The sequence below is a fragment of the Cyanistes caeruleus genome, chromosome 25 (assembly GCF_971803275.1).
Source record: "Cyanistes caeruleus chromosome 25, bCyaCae1.hap1.1, whole genome shotgun sequence".
Lineage (NCBI taxonomy): Eukaryota > Metazoa > Chordata > Aves > Passeriformes > Paridae > Cyanistes > Cyanistes caeruleus.
The window spans coordinates 1373493-1389448 of NC_141725.1; the positions used below are offsets into that span (position 1 = coordinate 1373493).

Below are 15956 nucleotides of genomic sequence, written 5' to 3' on the forward strand. Positions count from 1 at the left end.
GATCCCCTGGGGGCTCTGTACCCCAGGAGGTTGCTCTAGGTGCTCAGCCCCCCTCTCTCCTCTCCTTGCAGGTGCAGAGCTGCGCAAATGAGAAGCAGGTAAGTGAGATCAGGATGGCAGTGGGGGGCCCCATCCCCTCCCCGTGTCCCCAACCCCAGAACACACTGTGATGCTCACACAGTGACCACAGGGCCCCTGCTCCCCTCAGCACCCCCCCCCTTCCCCGCTGCCTTGGGACACCCCAGGGTGCAGCACCCAACACCCCTGCCCTGACTTGTGGCTCCCCTGAGGCACCCTGAGACTGCTGGGCTGGACCCAGAGCCCCCAGGGCTACAGACACCCTGCGAGGAGCTGGGGAGGCAAAAGTGCCCAAAGGGACACACACTGTGCTGCACTCTCTGCACACACAGCACTGCATGTGCGCAGCTCCTCTGTGAGTACAGCACCCACTGGGTGTGCAACACACACTGCACATGCACACACTGCACATTGCACACGCTGCACGTGCACACACTGCACACACTGCACACACATGCACAGCTGGACACGCTGCACATGCTGCACACAACACACACTGCACATGCACAAACTGCACACGCTGCACATACAGCCCCTGGGCATGCACTGATTGCAGTGGACACACTGCCCACAGCACACACCAACAGCACATGCTCTAAGCACACCACAGCAGCACATGCTGGTCATGTTGGCTGCACTGCACAGAGACACAGCACATGCTGAACAGGCACTGCACAATGCACTGGCCTTGCCAATGGCACTGCATGTGCTGCACTGCACGGTCTGTGCCACAGGCGCTGCACGTGCCTCTGTTGCATGTGCCATGTGCACGGCACACGCTGCACACACACTGGGTGCCCACAGCTCCTGTGCTCACAGGCTGTGCGTGCCCCACACACACTGTGCTCCCTGCACACCCACAGAGCTGTGCACACACCCTGCATGAGCGCTGTGCACACACACTGAGCCCCCTGTGCAGCAGTGCAGACACTGCACAGCATGTGCTACATGCATGGCACAGAGGCACTGCACCCTAGCACTGCTCCCACCTGGCACAAACCACCCCGCACACCCCATCCCCACACCTACACATCCACACCGTGCACATGCTGCACGCCTTACACTGCATGCTCAGCCCACTTCACGTTCTCCCCACACACCTGGGCCTTGCTGAGAGCATCCCTGAGCACCCCTAGGCCCCTGCCCACGTACAGGCACAGATGCAGCCACCACGGGCACACCGCACACACCCCCACAGCACACATGGGCACCCCCACCCAGACACCCCTGTGTGCACAGCCTGGGCAACACCTGACACCCACCCGCTGCCCTCTAGGACCCCCATTTACCCCCTCACAGCGTGAAGCTGCTCTCCTTTTCCCTCCCCACTCCCTCTGAGGCATTAGGAGTTGGGTCTGGGAAATGCAGTGCCTTCCCCTTGCCCCAGGATTACGGTTTTCTGCCCCATTTCCATGTCTGCTGACATCCTCACGGTGGAAAGAGACCCTTAATCCTCTGCAAATACTGCAGGAAGATTTCAGATGCCGGATAAAAAGCTTAAAGATGAAACGCTGTGAAGGTTGAAAATGCTTATAAGCATCACTAAAATGGTTATTAGCCAGGGGACAATGCTGGGTCACTCCTGTCAAGCATGGGGACTGACACTGGATCCTCCAGTGCTCCAGGGCCAGCCTTCACCATGGAAGAGACTGGACAAGAGGAGCTGGGGAGGAAGGAGGGAATTAACCCAGGCTTGGTCCCCTCCAAGCCAGGGCAGAGAGAGATCAGGTTGGCTCTCTGTGATGGCACCTTCATAAAATCTTCCATTTTAGAGGAAATCTGACTTTTAGCACATGCCTGGTGGCATCAGACAGCAGAGCCAAGTGCGAGGCATCCCTTGGATTCTGGATCAGTCCCCAGGACCGTGGATCAGCCCCCAGGACACCACAGCCCTGGGATCCTCTGCTGTGGCAGAGAGGATTATGCCTTTGCATAACCTGCTCTTAGTGCCACCCTATCTTCCCATCCCTCTGTTTACTTGTCCATCCATCACTGGACTGGGGACACATGCGGGGTCCAAAGCCCCCACACCCCTCCTAACTCTGTGGTGCCCCTGCAGGTGCCACCATGTTCCTGAATAAGTGTGAGGGGGACCTGGGAGAGCTGCGTAAGCCAGGGGACGGCGAGGGCACCCCACCGGCCACCACCGAGGAGGAGCAGCCCAAGAAGAAGCACCGGCGGAACCGCACCACCTTCACCACGTACCAGCTGCACGAGCTGGAGCGTGCCTTCGAGAAGTCGCACTACCCTGACGTGTACAGCCGCGAGGAGCTGGCCATGAAGGTCAACCTGCCGGAGGTCCGCGTGCAGGTAGGCAGGGCAGCTTCCCAGCACCGTGGATCTGTCTCTGAGCAGCATCAGAGGGACCCCGAGGTGCTGGAGAGCTCTGCTCAGATCTCAGCTCTAGTGCCAATGCCTCCCTCGGTGGCTCAGTTTCCCCATTGCTTGAGATGGAGTTGGCATTTCTGCAGAGCCAGCAGCTCCTGACAAAGCCAGGGAAAGGGTTTAATGGCTGAGCCTTGTTCCTCCATGGGGTCCCAGTTTGACTCACAAGGTCCCAGTTGGGCCCATAGGCCAGAGGCTCCACTAGGGCACAGAGATGGTTTTCAGAAATATTTCTGTCTTCTGGTGGTGGCTGCTCCCATCCCTCCTGCTGCTCACATGGGAAAGTGGCCAAAAAACCCACCTTGGCTGATTATGGCACCTTCCAGGTCTTTTGGACCTTCCAGGTCCAAGATCCTCATGGATTTGAGGTTTTTAAGCTTGTTGGAGCAGGACAAATTGGTGGGGCAGTGGGGTTGGGGAAGTTTTGCTCCTTAGGCTGCAGGAAAAGGCTCATGAGGGGTCAGCAGAGCCTGTGAAGAGCCTGGGGTGCCATCAGTCTTCTCCCCACCATGCCTGATGGGATGAGATCAGGGAGGGAGAAAGGGTCAGGAAGCTGAAGTATCAAACCCACTGTGAACCCAAGAAGTAAACCCCAAACAAATGAAGTGAATTTCCAAGGCCTCAAGCCCCAGTCAAGACAGTGCAGCCTTTTTTGTGGGTGTCCAAACCATAAAGACACCTCTGAGCAACAACCAGTTTCATAGAATCACAGAATTGTTCAGGTTGGAAAAGCACTCTGAGACCATAGAGTCCAACTGCTCCCTCAGCACTGCCAAGGCCACCACCAATCCATGTCCTTAAGTGCCACATCCACACATCTTGTTAAGTCCCTCCAGGAATAAGGACTCCACCACTGCCCTAGGGAAGAAGTTTCCACCAATCTCCAGCCTAACCCTCCTCTGGCACAGCTTGAGGCTGCTTTCTTCTGTCGTGTTCCTTGCTCCCTGGGAGCAGAGCCTGACCCCTACCTGGCTCCACTGTCCTGTCAGGGAGTTATCAGAAGTCAGGGAGTTGTAGAGAGTCAGAAGGTCCCCCCTAAGCCTCCTTTTCTCCAGGCTGAGCTCCCCAGCTCCCTCACCTGCTCCTCATCCAACTTGTGTTCCAGCCCTTTCCCCAGCTCCATTCCCTGTTCTGGACATGCAGTTTGCATCAGTGCAGCCCAGCGCCCACCAACAGCCATGAGCAGCCCATGGAACCCTCCCCTTTCCCACCCAGCCATCCATCTTTCCTCCCCTTTGCCTCCTGCAGCAGACCCCTGTGCCCTGTGCTGCTCTGGGGACATGGGGACCAGCACTTTAATGAGCAGTTCCCACGGGGCCAGACGTCACCACAGGATTTGGGTCGCTGGTCACTGTCGTTCCTGCTGGGTTTTGGCACAACTGTAGCTGTTTAACTTACAAAAGCTGCAACCAAGGAGCTGGGAAGGTCGGATAACATTGTCCCATGGACTGCTGGGAGTCTGCAGGGCCAGGGTGCACTTTCCCATGGAGCAGAAGGGGTTGTGCATATACACCTCTCACTTTCCACACCTTGAAGATATCCTTGGTCTCTGGGACTTGTGGGAGAGAAGAGGTCTGACAGAGGTGCTGGGATTACTGGAGCCCTGCAGGACAGCCCTTGTGGGATGGGGTACCTCATATGGGACACCCCCACCTCAAGCACTCCCTGTGCGGCACCCCACATGGGTACTGCCCACATGGGGCACCCTGCCTGGGGCAGAGACATGGGGCATGGGAGGCACACTGCAAGGGTCCAGCTGGGCACAGTGAGCTCACCTTGGCTCTCACCTTGCAGGTCTGGTTCCAGAACCGACGAGCCAAGTGGAGGAGGCAGGAGAAGATGGAAGCCAGTTCCATGAAGCTCCACGACACTCCCGTGCTCTCCTTCAACCGGCCCCCCATGACCCCCAACGTGGGGCCCATGAGCAACTCCCTCCCACTCGACCCATGGCTGACATCCCCCATCTCCAGCGCCACCACAGTCCACAGCATCCCTGGCTTTATGGGAGCCCCCCAGGCCCTGCAGCCCCCCTACGCTGGGCACTCCTTCCTCAACACCCCCCCACCGATGGCGCAGGGCATGCAGCCCATGGCCCCCGCGCCCTACCAGTGCGGCACCCCCTTTGTGGACAAGTACCCGCTGGAGGAGGTGGACCAGAGGAGCTCCAGCATCGCCTCGCTCCGCATGAAAGCCAAGGAGCACATTCAGACCATTGACAAGACCTGGCAGCCCATTTGATGAACACTCCCCTCCGAGCTCCCCGGCTGCCGCTCCCAGCCCTGGTGCTGGCTCGGCCCCACAGTGGGTGAGGGAGGACGGTGGGTGCTCAGCAGGACCAAAGCTGGCACCAGGCAGGGATGCTGGACTGTGTCTTCCCCACACTGACCCAGCACCAGTGGTGCTGGGGGAGCGAGTCAGGGTGCTGGCTGGACCCCATGGCTGGGGGAAAGCACTCCAGGAGAGCCCCTTTGCCTTTCTAAGGCACCAAGATCATCTGAGGACATGGCTGAGGCTCAGGTATCCCATTGTGCCACCAGACCACCCACCACACCCCAGTTGGACATCTCCTTTCTCCATACCCCCTCCCCTTTCCACTATTCTTTTTTGCTTTTTTTTTTTTTTTTAATGCTGCAGATTTAAACAAAACTGAACAGAGAGCTCTAGTTTTGTAGGGAGTACCTGGGGGGATGTTTTAGCTGTGTCGGGGCACGCTGCCGGTCACGCCAGGAGATGTGCCGGCACCAAGAGCACGGGTGTATTGTGAGTAAAGAGATAAGCTGGACAGCTGCCGCACGCTGGAGTCGGATGCTGCTGGGGCCTCAGTTATGCTGTGCTCTCCACTGTGTGGCTGCCAAGCCTCTGCAGAAAGGAGCTTTCCTGGGGGCATGGGAGCACCCCTGCGCACCCTCCTGACCTGCTCCCCTGGGATGCTGCGTGCAGCTGTGGGCCAGGTCCAGGCACAGATGACCTGATCGGCCCCAGCTGGGACTGGTTTGTGCTGCACCATGGCCTCAACAGCTTGTCACAAGCTTGGCTGTCCCTCGTGGGCTGTGCCCGCACTGACACTCCCAGGGGTGCCAGTGGCAGAAGGTTGCCAGAACTATGCTGGTGGGAGGATGGGTAGCAGTGGGATCCCCGAGGCCCCTGGCCTGGGCTGGTGAGAGGAGCCCTGGCGTCACAACAGGGCTGTTGGGGCACACCAACACTTGGCTTATCCCTTGCCATTGTTTCCTGCCAGGTGGGAGCTGGGTGGTAGTGACAGGGTGCTCAGGGGTCCCCAGAGTGGCTTTGCAGCTCTGGGGGACCTATTTGCTCACCCGCTGGAGCTCGGGGCACAGCCATGGCAAAAGCCAGCACGGCCCCAGGGCCTGGCTGAGTCCACAGTGGCTTTGAGGTGCTTAAGCACAGCTGGGATAGCAAGACGGGACTTATCCCTGGGTGAGTGCGTGCCCCGGGTCCCTGGGATGCCCTGAGGCGTCCTAGGTTCCAGGAGTGCCCCAGTTCCTGGAGAAATCAGACGAGGGACAACCCTCCCCTCACCAAAACGCTTCCCCAGAAAATCTTCCCACTTAGGAGCTGACAACAGCCCCCAGCCCCATCCCCACCGTGTCCGCTCGGTGCCCCCCCCCGCAGCCGCCTGGGATCTCACCCCAACCCGACCCCCCGGGCCGGACTCTGACGTCTCCAGAGCCCCGGGCTCGGCCGGGTCTGGCCGGGATGCCAGTGGGCTCGGCGAGGCACTGACCCCGGCGAGACCCTTCTCCTTGTGCCCCGTACCCCGGCTGCTGCTGCTCGTCTGTTTCGTTAGCGACAATTAAACCTTTAACGAGCCATTAAACGCATAATCGATGCTCCCCGGCTCCCCGGCCCGGCTAATGGGGTGAAGCGCCCCGGCCGAGGCGAGCTCCGGCCGGCAGATAATGAAGCAAGGGCTGCGGAAGTAATGGGGTTTGATCCGGGGGACGGGACGCGCTCAATGGGGGCTGCGCTTTTCACATGACATAATTGCCGAGGCTGGCGCCAGCCCGGGGCACCCCTCGGCCTCCCGAGCGCCAACAAAGGCCGGCTGGCGCTGGGAGCGGCAGCGCCGCACCCCCGGCTCGTTTGATCGGAGCCTAATTGGGGCGAGGGTGCTCCCCCAGCCCGGCCCCGCAACCGCCGCCCGAGAGCGCCGAGGGGCCCCGCCGGCAGGAGGCGGCTCCCTGCGGCTGCGGCTTGTGTGAATTACGGAAATGATGTTTTCCATAAGGTGGCACAGGGAATGTCAGGGTACCCTCACTTGGTACCCCCTTTCCCTCCCGTGGGTGCGCGTGCTGCGCTCCGCCTCCTGCAGGAACAGCCAAGATTTCTGACCCCAAAAATGCCATTTAAACGCAAGGAGGGCGCAGAAGCGCCGAGCTGCCTGGTCGGACCACTTTATTGGTGCTTTTCCCCGTGGATACCCGCTGGAGCCGGCCCCAGCATGTGGGGGTTTGTTTGGCAAAAATACAAGCAAAAAGGCTTTTTTTCCCCCCCTTAGATCCCAATCCTGTCTTGAAATCGCTCACTGCCCAGATAGGGCCGGTTCCTGGACTTGTACTGTGAGGAGTGGGTGCTACTGACAGAGCTGGGAGCACCAGGGAATGCTCCCACCCCCTCGTGGCCGAACAGAGCCCTCCCGCTCCCACCCCCTGTAATCTCCTCCCGCGGGATTTGCCCCCTAAGCTGCTTATTTCTCTCTATTTCTCCCAGGCCTGAACGAACCTAGACCTGCCCCGGCACGACACCTCGAGCCCGCTGAGCTGTGCTCTCTGGGCACTCTGCCCCTGGCGCTGCCTGGTGGTGGCTTGGCACGTGGGGCAGGAACTGCCCAGGGATGGGGAACTGGCACTGCCCAGGGATGGGGGACTGGCACTGCCCAGGGATGGGGGCGGGGGAGCACTGTCATGCCAGGGACGTGTGGCTGGGGCCCGCAGTCCCAGCTGTGCTGTACTGTGAGACCTGCACCCCTTGGCATAGGCCAGGGTGGAGCCCAGCCTCTGTGAGTGTCACCTTCGCCCCCTCCGTCCCCTGGCCCCCAGCAGGATGACATGGCAGCAGGGGACTGCGGTGACAGAGAGGGGGGGCCTCACTGTCCCTCTATGGGGTGTGGGAGCTGGGGCCCTCGGGGCTCAGGTTCTCCTCAGGGGTGTTTACCCACGAGCTCTCCACCATCCCCCAGCTCCCAGGGGGAGAGGAGAAAAGGGGACTGTGGGGTGGCGAGGGGGAGGCTGCCCACTGCAGGTTGAGCTTGGCGATGAGCGGCCGCCCCACATTCACCCGCTGCCGCTCCTCCACAAAGTCGTCCATGCCCTGGTAGCGGTACTGCAGGCACACAGTGAAGGCCAGCTCCTGCTGCAGGGACACCATGGGCTACTGTCCTGGCATGGCCACGGTCACACTGTGCCCCTGACACCAGCCCCTGCCCACAATGGTTCTTACCCGCAGCTTCTGCAAGCCACAAATCCGGCTATAGAGGCAGCAGGAGGGGCAGCCGAGGCTCCAGACGGGTGCCAGTGGGCTGCCCAATTCCTCTGGGCTCTCCTTGTTGGTGCACTTGAGGTCCACATCTAGCTCCTGCCATGAATGGCATCCACGTGAAAACCACCACAGCTTCCCCCCCGTTCCCCAGCGTTGCCCTGAAGGGGGCTTTGGCAGCTGCTCCCACCTCGGGAATATCAGTGAGCCGAGCCTCACACTTGGTGATGTCTTTGGGGACCGCCACCACACGTGTGTAGATGATCATAATGTTGGAGAATTCGGCTGCAAAGGCCAGCTGGACGGTGACACCGCAGTCAAAGCAGAGGTGCCGGCTCTCTGGCAGGACTGGGGAGGGGACAGGGAGCACAGGGTTGGGACCTGCAGGGCCTCAGGGCTAGAGCTGTACCCACAGGAGAGGTGGCCACTGGGTCACCCCAGAGCAGAAGTGGCAACATGGTGCTTCTGTCCCCAGGCTGTTGGCTCTGTACTGGCAGTTTCTCCTCCGGGTGGGAGGAACTCAGCAAATGTTGTTCACAGCCTCTCTCTGCTCCTGGGGCTGTACCCTCTCTAGATGCCAACTTGGGACAGGGTGGCCATGACTCACCATGAGCCTTGGCCCACTGCAGGTTCCTGGCAGAGGACTCATCCTGGCCCGGAGGGCGGATGGGGTCTGTCAGAGCCCGTCTCTCTGAGAGGTTGCTGCGAAGCTCCAGTGCCTGCCGTCCCCGTGTGATCTCCAGAGTGCCCATGTCTGCAGGAGAACAGGGGGTTGGCAGGGGCCACCAGGGGGGTCATTAATTCCCCACTACTCCTCACTCACCCTCAGCCACTTTGTCCAGCAGCACCGTGATCTTCTCATCCTCCAGCAGCCAGCGCTTGAGGAATGTGACAAAGATGCCGTTGGAGAACTCACCCTGGCTCAGCTCATAGGCTTCGGCATCCGCACACCTGAGGGGACGGAGCAGTGTTTGGATCTGGTACTCCCTGGGCACTGGCCCCCAACAGGGTGACAGCCCTAAGGAAGCCAGAGCTGGGTGCCCAGTGCTCTTCCTGTTCCCATGCTGGGGACAGGTGAAAGTATGGCTGGATCCCAGGCACTTAAAGCATCACCAGCCCCAACCCCTGTGCTCTGGAGGAATCTTGGAGCTTCATGCTAGCAGGTGTTGCCCAAAGCCAAACAGTACCATGGGCACCTCCCTGCCCTGTGAGGGACTGGGGGCTGCCGCTCACCCAACCCCTCCAGCATCAAGGGTGGAGGGATGCAGGTGATGGGGATCAGAGCACTTGCCCCACCCTGAGCTAGGCAGGGATACTCAGCCCCACTGCTTGTGCCAGGGGATGGTGGGAGGGGACCCACGTGGCATAGCCAAAGACGATGTTGGCCGTGACCTCCAGTGCCCCAACCTGCGGGATGACATCATCATTGAGGTTCCTGCAAGAGAAGAGAAGCTGGACAGAGTGAGAACCTGTCCTCCCCCAAAACCCACCCCAAAGTGAAACATCAGACCTTGAGGGCTGTTCTGTGCCCCTCTGCCCACCCATAATGGTGTTTGCTAGCTCAGAGGTGCTTTAAAGTCTTGGGCATTTAGACAAAGACAATGGGTTTAGATGGGACTCTGAGGGTGCTCAGCTACCCTCCCCCAGGAGCCACCACCCACAGATCCCTGTGCTGGCTCTCCCTGAGAGGCAGATTGTCCCCAGGTGGGTGGCAGGACTGGGTCACCTCTTGCGGCACATGTCAAGCAGGAAGATGTTGAGGCCGGTGTGGCGCTGCTGCATCTCCCGCAGCACCCGCTGCACACACAGGCAGTGCTCTGATGTGTAGGTGCTGGGCGCATCAATGGGCACCATGAAGCTGTTGCCAAAATTTTCATAGCCATGCCCGGCATAGTAGAGCAAACCTGCTGGGGGAACAGAGGGCAGATGACGTGGTGACATCCCCTGACCTGCCAGCACCTGCTTCTTGCCTGGGTGCACCCCAAGACTCCACCAATATAAAGCCATCCAGCTCCCCTTGGGCTGGAGCCACCCTGGTGGGTGTTCGCACCGTAGACCCCCTTGTCAAGGAGGAGGAGGAACTCATCGACAGCCATCTGCATCTCGGCCTTGCGCAGGTCCAGCAGTGACACCACCTTGAAGTCAAGCTGGTGGAGGAGGGCACCGAGGGCATGAACATCCACGATGGGCGCCTGCAGCTGCTTGTGGTGCAGGTAGTGCATGTTGCCAATCAGCAGCGCCACTTTGTCCGTGGCTGCAAGGACGGGAGAGGGAGGTGTTGTTACAGAGTGGGACACAGCTGTTCTCCACGTTGCCCACAGCCCATAGAGGTGACACTTATCTCTGGCCAACATCACTGTCCAAGGGTACCAAGGTACCCAGTGGCATCCCTGCCTCGCTGATCCCTGAACCCTCAGGTTATGGGTAATGGTTAGGGTTGACTAGTGTTGAGGGTTAAGGTGCTGATCTGCTCTCCTAATTTGGGTTGGGGCTGGGCTGCTGTTTCACTCTTCCAGTATGCTACACCCAAAGCATTCCTGGCCAAGTAAAGCCTTATGGGGTGACTGTGGTGACACTGGTTATAGTCAGAGCCCCCCAGGGCCACCAGCCCCTCCTGGACAGGCTCTTACCATACAGTTGTCCAGGGCTGCCATACTCTAGGGAGCCTAGGAAGAGAAAAATGCTGTGCCATGGCCCTCCAGAGCCATGGGAACACAGTGGACAGAGCAGCACAGACCTGCTCCCACCTACCTCCATCCCCCTCCTGCCAGGAGCCTCCAGAGGTGAAGAGCCGTGGGCCTGTGGCAGAGGGGATGTCAGGGACCCTATGGCATGGCATCACCTCCCAGCATGGGCTGCAGTGCCCCCAAAACTGTGGAGCAGCCATGAGGGCTTTATTGGGAACAGAGCAGGTGGGGGGTTATGGAGGTTTGTCTGGGGCCCTCACCGATCTCCACATCCACCTCCTGGCTCCACACCTCATGGAAGAGGTTGAACACACGGCAGGAGTAGCTGCCCCGCTCAGCCGTTGTCACCAGCTTCACCTGCCAGCAGGACGGAGCAGGAGGCTGGGGCAGTGTGCCAGACCATGCTGCACTATGCCACAGTGTGCCACGCTATGCTGTGCTGTGCCATGGAGAGGTTCCTCTGTACCTGGAGCTGGGGTGCCTGTGCCCCTTCCACAGGGCGCCGGTTCCTGAACCACTGGTACTGGGGTGGGGGGTTGCCAATGGCTCTGCACTCCAGTGCCAGCGTGTCCCCCTCGGCCAGGCGGCACGGCCGCGGCTGCCGCAGGATCTGCAGCCCTGCTGTGGTCAAGCAGTAGCCACTGCCTGGGGAAGGGACAGGGTGGCAAATTAGGCATCCAGCCGTGGCAGCACTCTGCAGAACTGCTCCAGGCCCAGCTTCTTCACCCACAGGCCCTGGCACCCATGGATAACATGAGGCAGCAGGCATGAGGAGGACATAGGGCATGTGGCTCCTCTGTGGGCACCATCACCCCAGCAAGCCCAGAGACCTTCACAGCTGAGCCAGGGCATTACATGGCAAATGATACCAGCCAGGACCCATCCCTGTCCTGGTGGGGCGAGAGGTGGCCTGCAGAAGATGTCCCAAATAGACAAGTGGTGCCCCATAGCTGCCAGCCCAGGGACAGAGATCTCGAGACCCACCTGAGTTGGGGCTGCTGCTCTTCTCCACCTGGACATGAGCCCACCTGGAGAAGGTGAAGGTGGCCCCACAGTTCACCCGGCAGATGTACCACTCAGGCTGGCCCACTGGGATGGCTGTGTCAATCACCAGCTCTGGGGATGTAGCTCCAGGCACCTACAAGACAGGAGGAGGCCAAGGAGTAATCCTTGGCTCCCTCTCACCCATGCAGGTCCCTCACCATGGACAGGGTGTGGGGGCCCTGCTCAGTGTGGCACAGTGGGACCTCACCTCCTGCCTCCCACAGAACCACTGGTACACGAGCCCTGGTGGGCCAGTCGCGCAGCAGGTCAGGGACACCTGTGTCCCCTCTGCCACCACCTGCGACTCTGGCTGCACCGTGATGCGAATCACATCCTGTACTGCAGGAGAGGAGAGACCAGCTTGGGCTGGCTGAGTCCCCTGCCCCGCACCACCCCATACCATCCTATCCTGCCCCACCCCCATCCCCAACAGTCTCCTCTCCCAGCCCAACCCAACCTATCACATCCCACACCTCTGTCCTGTCCCAACCATCTCATCCTACCTTGTCCCATTGGCATATTCAGTGCTATCCCATCTGTGCATCTCATCTTGTTTCAGTCTTTCCCATCCCACTCTGCTCTATCCTCTCCTATCCCATCCTGTCCAAATCTGTCTTGTCCCATCCAATCAGACCACATCCCATCCTATCTCATCCTGCTGCCCACTCCATCCCACTCCACCCTGCCTGCCCAGGACCTCGCTACCAGAGCGAAACCCCCAGCAGCAATTGCTGTAATTCACCCCCACGCCCATGTCCTCTTGCTAAGCTCCTGCCCCGTGGTGTTCCCCTCCAGCCCCCCGGTTCCCACCGCCCATCCATACCGGCGGAGCTGAGGACTCGGCAGGCCTGTTCGTGCCCCATGCGCTCCAGGCAGCCCAGCAGGTACCTGAGGGTGCAGTCGCGCTCGGCCAGGAGCTGCAGCAGGCACTGTGTGGGGCTGCCGCGGGGCTCCAGCACCTTCAGCGAGCACATCTCCAGCTCCTCCGCGCTGCAAGCGCCCGCAGCCGTCAGAGCCACAGCCCTCCCTCCCTCCCTCCCTCAGTGCGGATGGGAGCCGTGCCAGGGCAGTGCCCCAGCGTGGGAGGGGAACTGAGCCGTGCGCCCCTCGCTCAGCCCACGGCAGAGCTGCGCGTTTTGGAACCCGGTCGGGGACGGGCCCAGGCAAGGCTCCCCCAGCCCTACCTGCACTTGAAGCGTTTCTCGGCCCCGGCCAGCTCAGCCAGCTTGCGCCAGCCCCGGCCGGCGTTATCCAGTAGCTCACACAGCCGGGCCACCACCTCCTCACCCAGCGAGCCGATGGGCATGCTCCAGTCCCCCATCCCTCCTGGGGTGCCGAGGGGATGAGCTGTCAGTGGCTGACAGGAACCCCTGCCCCACCGGACCCCTGTGGGCACAGGGTGACTTAGAGGGGAGAACAATGAGATCCCTGGTGTCAGGCACTTCCTGGCAGGAGCCTGAGGAGGTGCTGGGACCTGGCTGGGCAGCACTGCTGGATCCGGCCACCGGCAGCCAGCCAGGAATGACACAGACTCCCACTCTGGGAACTGGGTGGCACGGGGGTCCCTGTTCACCCTCCCCCCGCAGCCTTGGGCAGGGAGCCAGGGTACTTTAGCCCAGCCCCAAGAAAGGGACCTTCATGAAAGGGGGATCCACGGAACTAGGAGGGGATGGCCCTTGTCACCTTCCCTGTCCTGTCAGGTGATACAGATAATGGGGCCCCAATACCCCTCTCTTTCTGGCAGAGGCCCCAGTGGGGCAGCAGCAGCCCCCTTGCTGTCACCAAGCCTCTTCATGGTGGCTCAGCACAGGGTACATGGGGGTCTTGGGACTGGGACCCAGCTCAGCTTGCCCTGAATCCTGGGAAAGGTTTCAGTGTGACATTAACCACCTGGACAGGGGGAGCTCCCTCTTCCCCCCCTCAGGTCCCTTCCCAACAACCCACCCCAAAAGGGCTCTTGTCTCCAGGACTGACCTGTCCAGAGCAGCTGGGTGATACTCACACAAGCAGGGGGCTCCAAGACAGAAGACAAGGACCCAGGTGCTCTGTCTTCTCACCTGCTGCTGGATTTGGGATCTGGACACACTGGGGGTGGCAAGGAGAGGGTGACCTGCAGGCCCAGCAGGGAGGGGCACTCACCACAGGGTATGGCCAAGCCCCGTCAGGTCCAAGGCTGTGCACTGAGCCCCACACAGAGGAAATGAGGGTTCAGCCCAAAATCTCCCCTAGGCCCCCGTGCTGCAGCACAGCACTTCTGCTTCTTTCCCTCTTCCTTCCTGTTGTGAAGCACGTGGGTGCAGAGCTGCCACCCCTCAACTCCCCCCGCCCACAGCCCCAGGGGAGCTGGGCACAGCCAGGCCCGGCCCTGTCACAAGGGCCACTGCCAAGTTAGGCAGAGGCTCCCACTGTCCCTTCCTCACTGCAGGAACCCACAGGCACCTCTTTTCCCCAGAGCCCAACTTGAGCCCAGAAGGAGCTGCAAGACAGTGAGTCCAGAGTTGAGGTGAACTGAGGCGACAGAGGCACCTCTCAGCCAGGTGTGCCCAACACACAGGCAGAACTGAGGCCAGGGGATGCTTCTGGGATTTGCCAGGCTGAAGCTGCCCAAGGAGAAGCAGAGGTACGGCAGTAGTGGGGAAGAACCTGCCTTTACCATCCAGCTCAGCCAAACCCTGGCATCCCAGCACCACTACTGCTGCTGCATGAAAGGAGAGCATGCTGTTGGGGTGGCACTGCAAAGGGCCACCATGAACCCTCCCTCACCTTGCCTGCTGCCCCACAGCACTGCCAAAGCCTGGCCCCCATCACTCCAGCCTTGGAGAGCACAGGCTGCTCAGGCCCTGAGATCCACTGGCCAGGGACACTGTGACACAGGTGGGTCATTCCCCACCCCACATACCATGGAGCCCTCAGCTGAAGCCCCTGTGGCACAGCCAGTGATGGAGCAGGGAGCAGGAGCCATGTGCAGTGTGGGCTCTCTCTACAACCCAAAACCCAAGCTTCTGTCTTAACAAACACGCTGAGACCCTGTGGCCTGTATTGCCTCAGCCCTCGGCATGGAGGGACCCTGCACCAAGCTTGCAAAGAGTCTGGGTTTGTCACAGCCTTTATAACAGATTTTATAACAGCTTCACCAGAGGTTTATTTCTTATTTACAGCAAGGAGAAGAGACCAAAAGCCAGGGCAGGTCCCAGTGTCACCTGTGCTGGCACATGGGGAAGCCCCAAGCTCAGCAGCACCTACAGCTTCTTGCCCTTCTTCAACCTGTTGCGCTGCCATGTGTTGTATTTCCGCAAGCGCCTCCAATACTCGAGCGTGTCAGGGTCCAACTCCTCCAGCTTCTTAGGGGGCCCAAGGTGGATCTTGAAGAGCCTGGGGGTGAATAGAGAGGATGTGAGGCTGCGGGAAGGAGGACAAAGGGACAAGCACAAGATGGAGCAATGGACATGAGTGACCAGAATATGGAGATCCCTCACCCTACATCCACAGTGCACCCACTCCTGACCCTGGGGAGGGTGTCTGGGCTGCAGAGGGGCAGTTTGCCTCCTCACAGAACACTTCCCTGTTCCTCTTACACAGCTCTGTGCCCCTGGGCTGGCACCTCTTTTGGGACACAGAGGAGAGTGGGGCAGCACGCACCAGTCGGGGTACTCAGAGTCGGGCTTCAGGGCCACCTCCGGACCCTCCTTGAAGTAGTTGACTCCCATGGCATGGGTGGCGAGCAGGGTGGGGTCCGTGCACACCTCCGGCCCCTTCAACGCCTCCTTCGGCACACCCTTGCCTTTGGACTTGGCAGCTGTGAGGAGAAGGGCAGGGTGAGGGCAGAGGATGTGCCTGGGCACAAGGACGCAGACAGGGAAAGGGATGGGGATTCGAGGGCAAGGGCATCGCGGGGAGGGAACAGGGGCCGGGCCGGGGCCAGGCGGGAGTGGGGGGAATAAGGAATGGAGCTGGGACGGCGGCACCACCGGGGAGGGCACGGGGCCGAGGCCGGACCGAGACATGGGGTGGGCAGGGCAGGGCCGGTACCAGGGGCAAGAAGCGTGGGACCGGGGCACGAAGGGACAGAGTGACACACGGGGAAACACAGGGGGAAACACAGGGGGCGGGGGCCGGGGCCGATGCCCGTGCGGACCTCACCGGGTTTCTTGGCGTAGCCACGGGCCGGGACCTGGAGCGCGGCTCCCGCGGCCCGCAGCAGCCCCCGGGCGGCCATGAGCGCGGGGCAGGGCGGGAGCGGGGCGGGGCCGCGCGTGCGCGGGGCGA

General features: G+C 60.7%; 3 protein-coding genes across 7 annotated transcripts; 1 reads left to right on the top strand and 2 right to left on the bottom strand.

Moving 5' to 3' along the window:
- The first annotated feature begins 2145 nt into the window (after positions 1 to 2145).
- Positions 2146 to 5480, top strand: RAX2 (retina and anterior neural fold homeobox 2). Its single transcript, XM_023943019.2, has 2 exons — positions 2146 to 2388; positions 4258 to 5480. Exons 1-2 carry the CDS (start codon positions 2146 to 2148, stop codon positions 4699 to 4701), a joined length of 687 nt encoding a protein of 228 aa, XP_023798787.2. The 3' UTR covers positions 4702 to 5480.
- A 1382-nt stretch (positions 5481 to 6862) lies between these two features.
- Positions 6863 to 13980, bottom strand: LOC111940211 (mucosa-associated lymphoid tissue lymphoma translocation protein 1-like). Of its 5 annotated transcripts, none has more exons than XM_086862992.1 (17): positions 13693 to 13980; positions 12875 to 13016; positions 12514 to 12680; positions 11899 to 12029; positions 11631 to 11784; positions 11113 to 11291; positions 10907 to 11003; positions 10711 to 10758; positions 10590 to 10625; positions 10010 to 10213; positions 9686 to 9863; positions 9320 to 9394; positions 8783 to 8910; positions 8567 to 8713; positions 8150 to 8307; positions 7924 to 8058; positions 6863 to 7836 (listed from the first exon to the last, which is right to left on the bottom strand). In XM_086862992.1, exons 2-17 carry the CDS (start codon positions 13009 to 13011, stop codon positions 7582 to 7584), a joined length of 2229 nt encoding a protein of 742 aa, XP_086719118.1. In that variant the 5' UTR covers positions 13012 to 13016; positions 13693 to 13980; the 3' UTR covers positions 6863 to 7581. The 5 variants fall into 5 exon arrangements, with proteins under 5 accessions (XP_086719118.1, XP_086719116.1, XP_086719121.1 ...); XM_086862990.1 differs by having other exon boundaries at positions 9686 to 9866; XM_086862995.1 differs by having other exon boundaries at positions 12875 to 13076; positions 13693 to 13973.
- Positions 13981 to 14807: 827 nt separating this feature from the next.
- Positions 14808 to 15945, bottom strand: MRPL54 (mitochondrial ribosomal protein L54). The gene is made up of 3 exons (XM_086863018.1): positions 15831 to 15945; positions 15330 to 15486; positions 14808 to 15062 (listed from the first exon to the last, which is right to left on the bottom strand). The coding sequence occupies exons 1-3, from the start codon at positions 15904 to 15906 to the stop codon at positions 14930 to 14932; spliced, it is 366 nt and encodes a 121-aa protein (XP_086719144.1). The 5' UTR covers positions 15907 to 15945; the 3' UTR covers positions 14808 to 14929.
- Positions 15946 to 15956: the final 11 nt, after the last annotated feature.

Coding starts and splice junctions, on each gene's coding strand:
- LOC111940211 (XM_086862990.1), bottom strand. CDS start 13,011: ATGGGGGACTGGAGCATGCCCATCGGCTCGCTGGGTGAGGAGGTGGTG. Junction 11,292..11,630: donor GAGCAGCAGCCCCAACTCAG/GTGGGTCTCGAG, acceptor TCCCTTCCCCAG/GCAGTGGCTACTGCTTGACC. Junction 8,308..8,566: donor GCAGTGGGCCAAGGCTCATG/GTGAGTCATGGC, acceptor TCCCCTCCCCAG/TCCTGCCAGAGAGCCGGCAC.
- RAX2 (XM_023943019.2), top strand. CDS start 2,146: ATGTTCCTGAATAAGTGTGAGGGGGACCTGGGAGAGCTGCGTAAGCCA. Junction 2,389..4,257: donor TGCCGGAGGTCCGCGTGCAG/GTAGGCAGGGCA, acceptor CTCACCTTGCAG/GTCTGGTTCCAGAACCGACG.
- MRPL54 (XM_086863018.1), bottom strand. CDS start 15,906: ATGGCCGCCCGGGGGCTGCTGCGGGCCGCGGGAGCCGCGCTCCAGGTC. Junction 15,487..15,830: donor TGGCTACGCCAAGAAACCCG/GTGAGGTCCGCA, acceptor TTCTCCTCACAG/CTGCCAAGTCCAAAGGCAAG. Junction 15,063..15,329: donor GACTCTGAGTACCCCGACTG/GTGCGTGCTGCC, acceptor ATTCACCCCCAG/GCTCTTCAAGATCCACCTTG.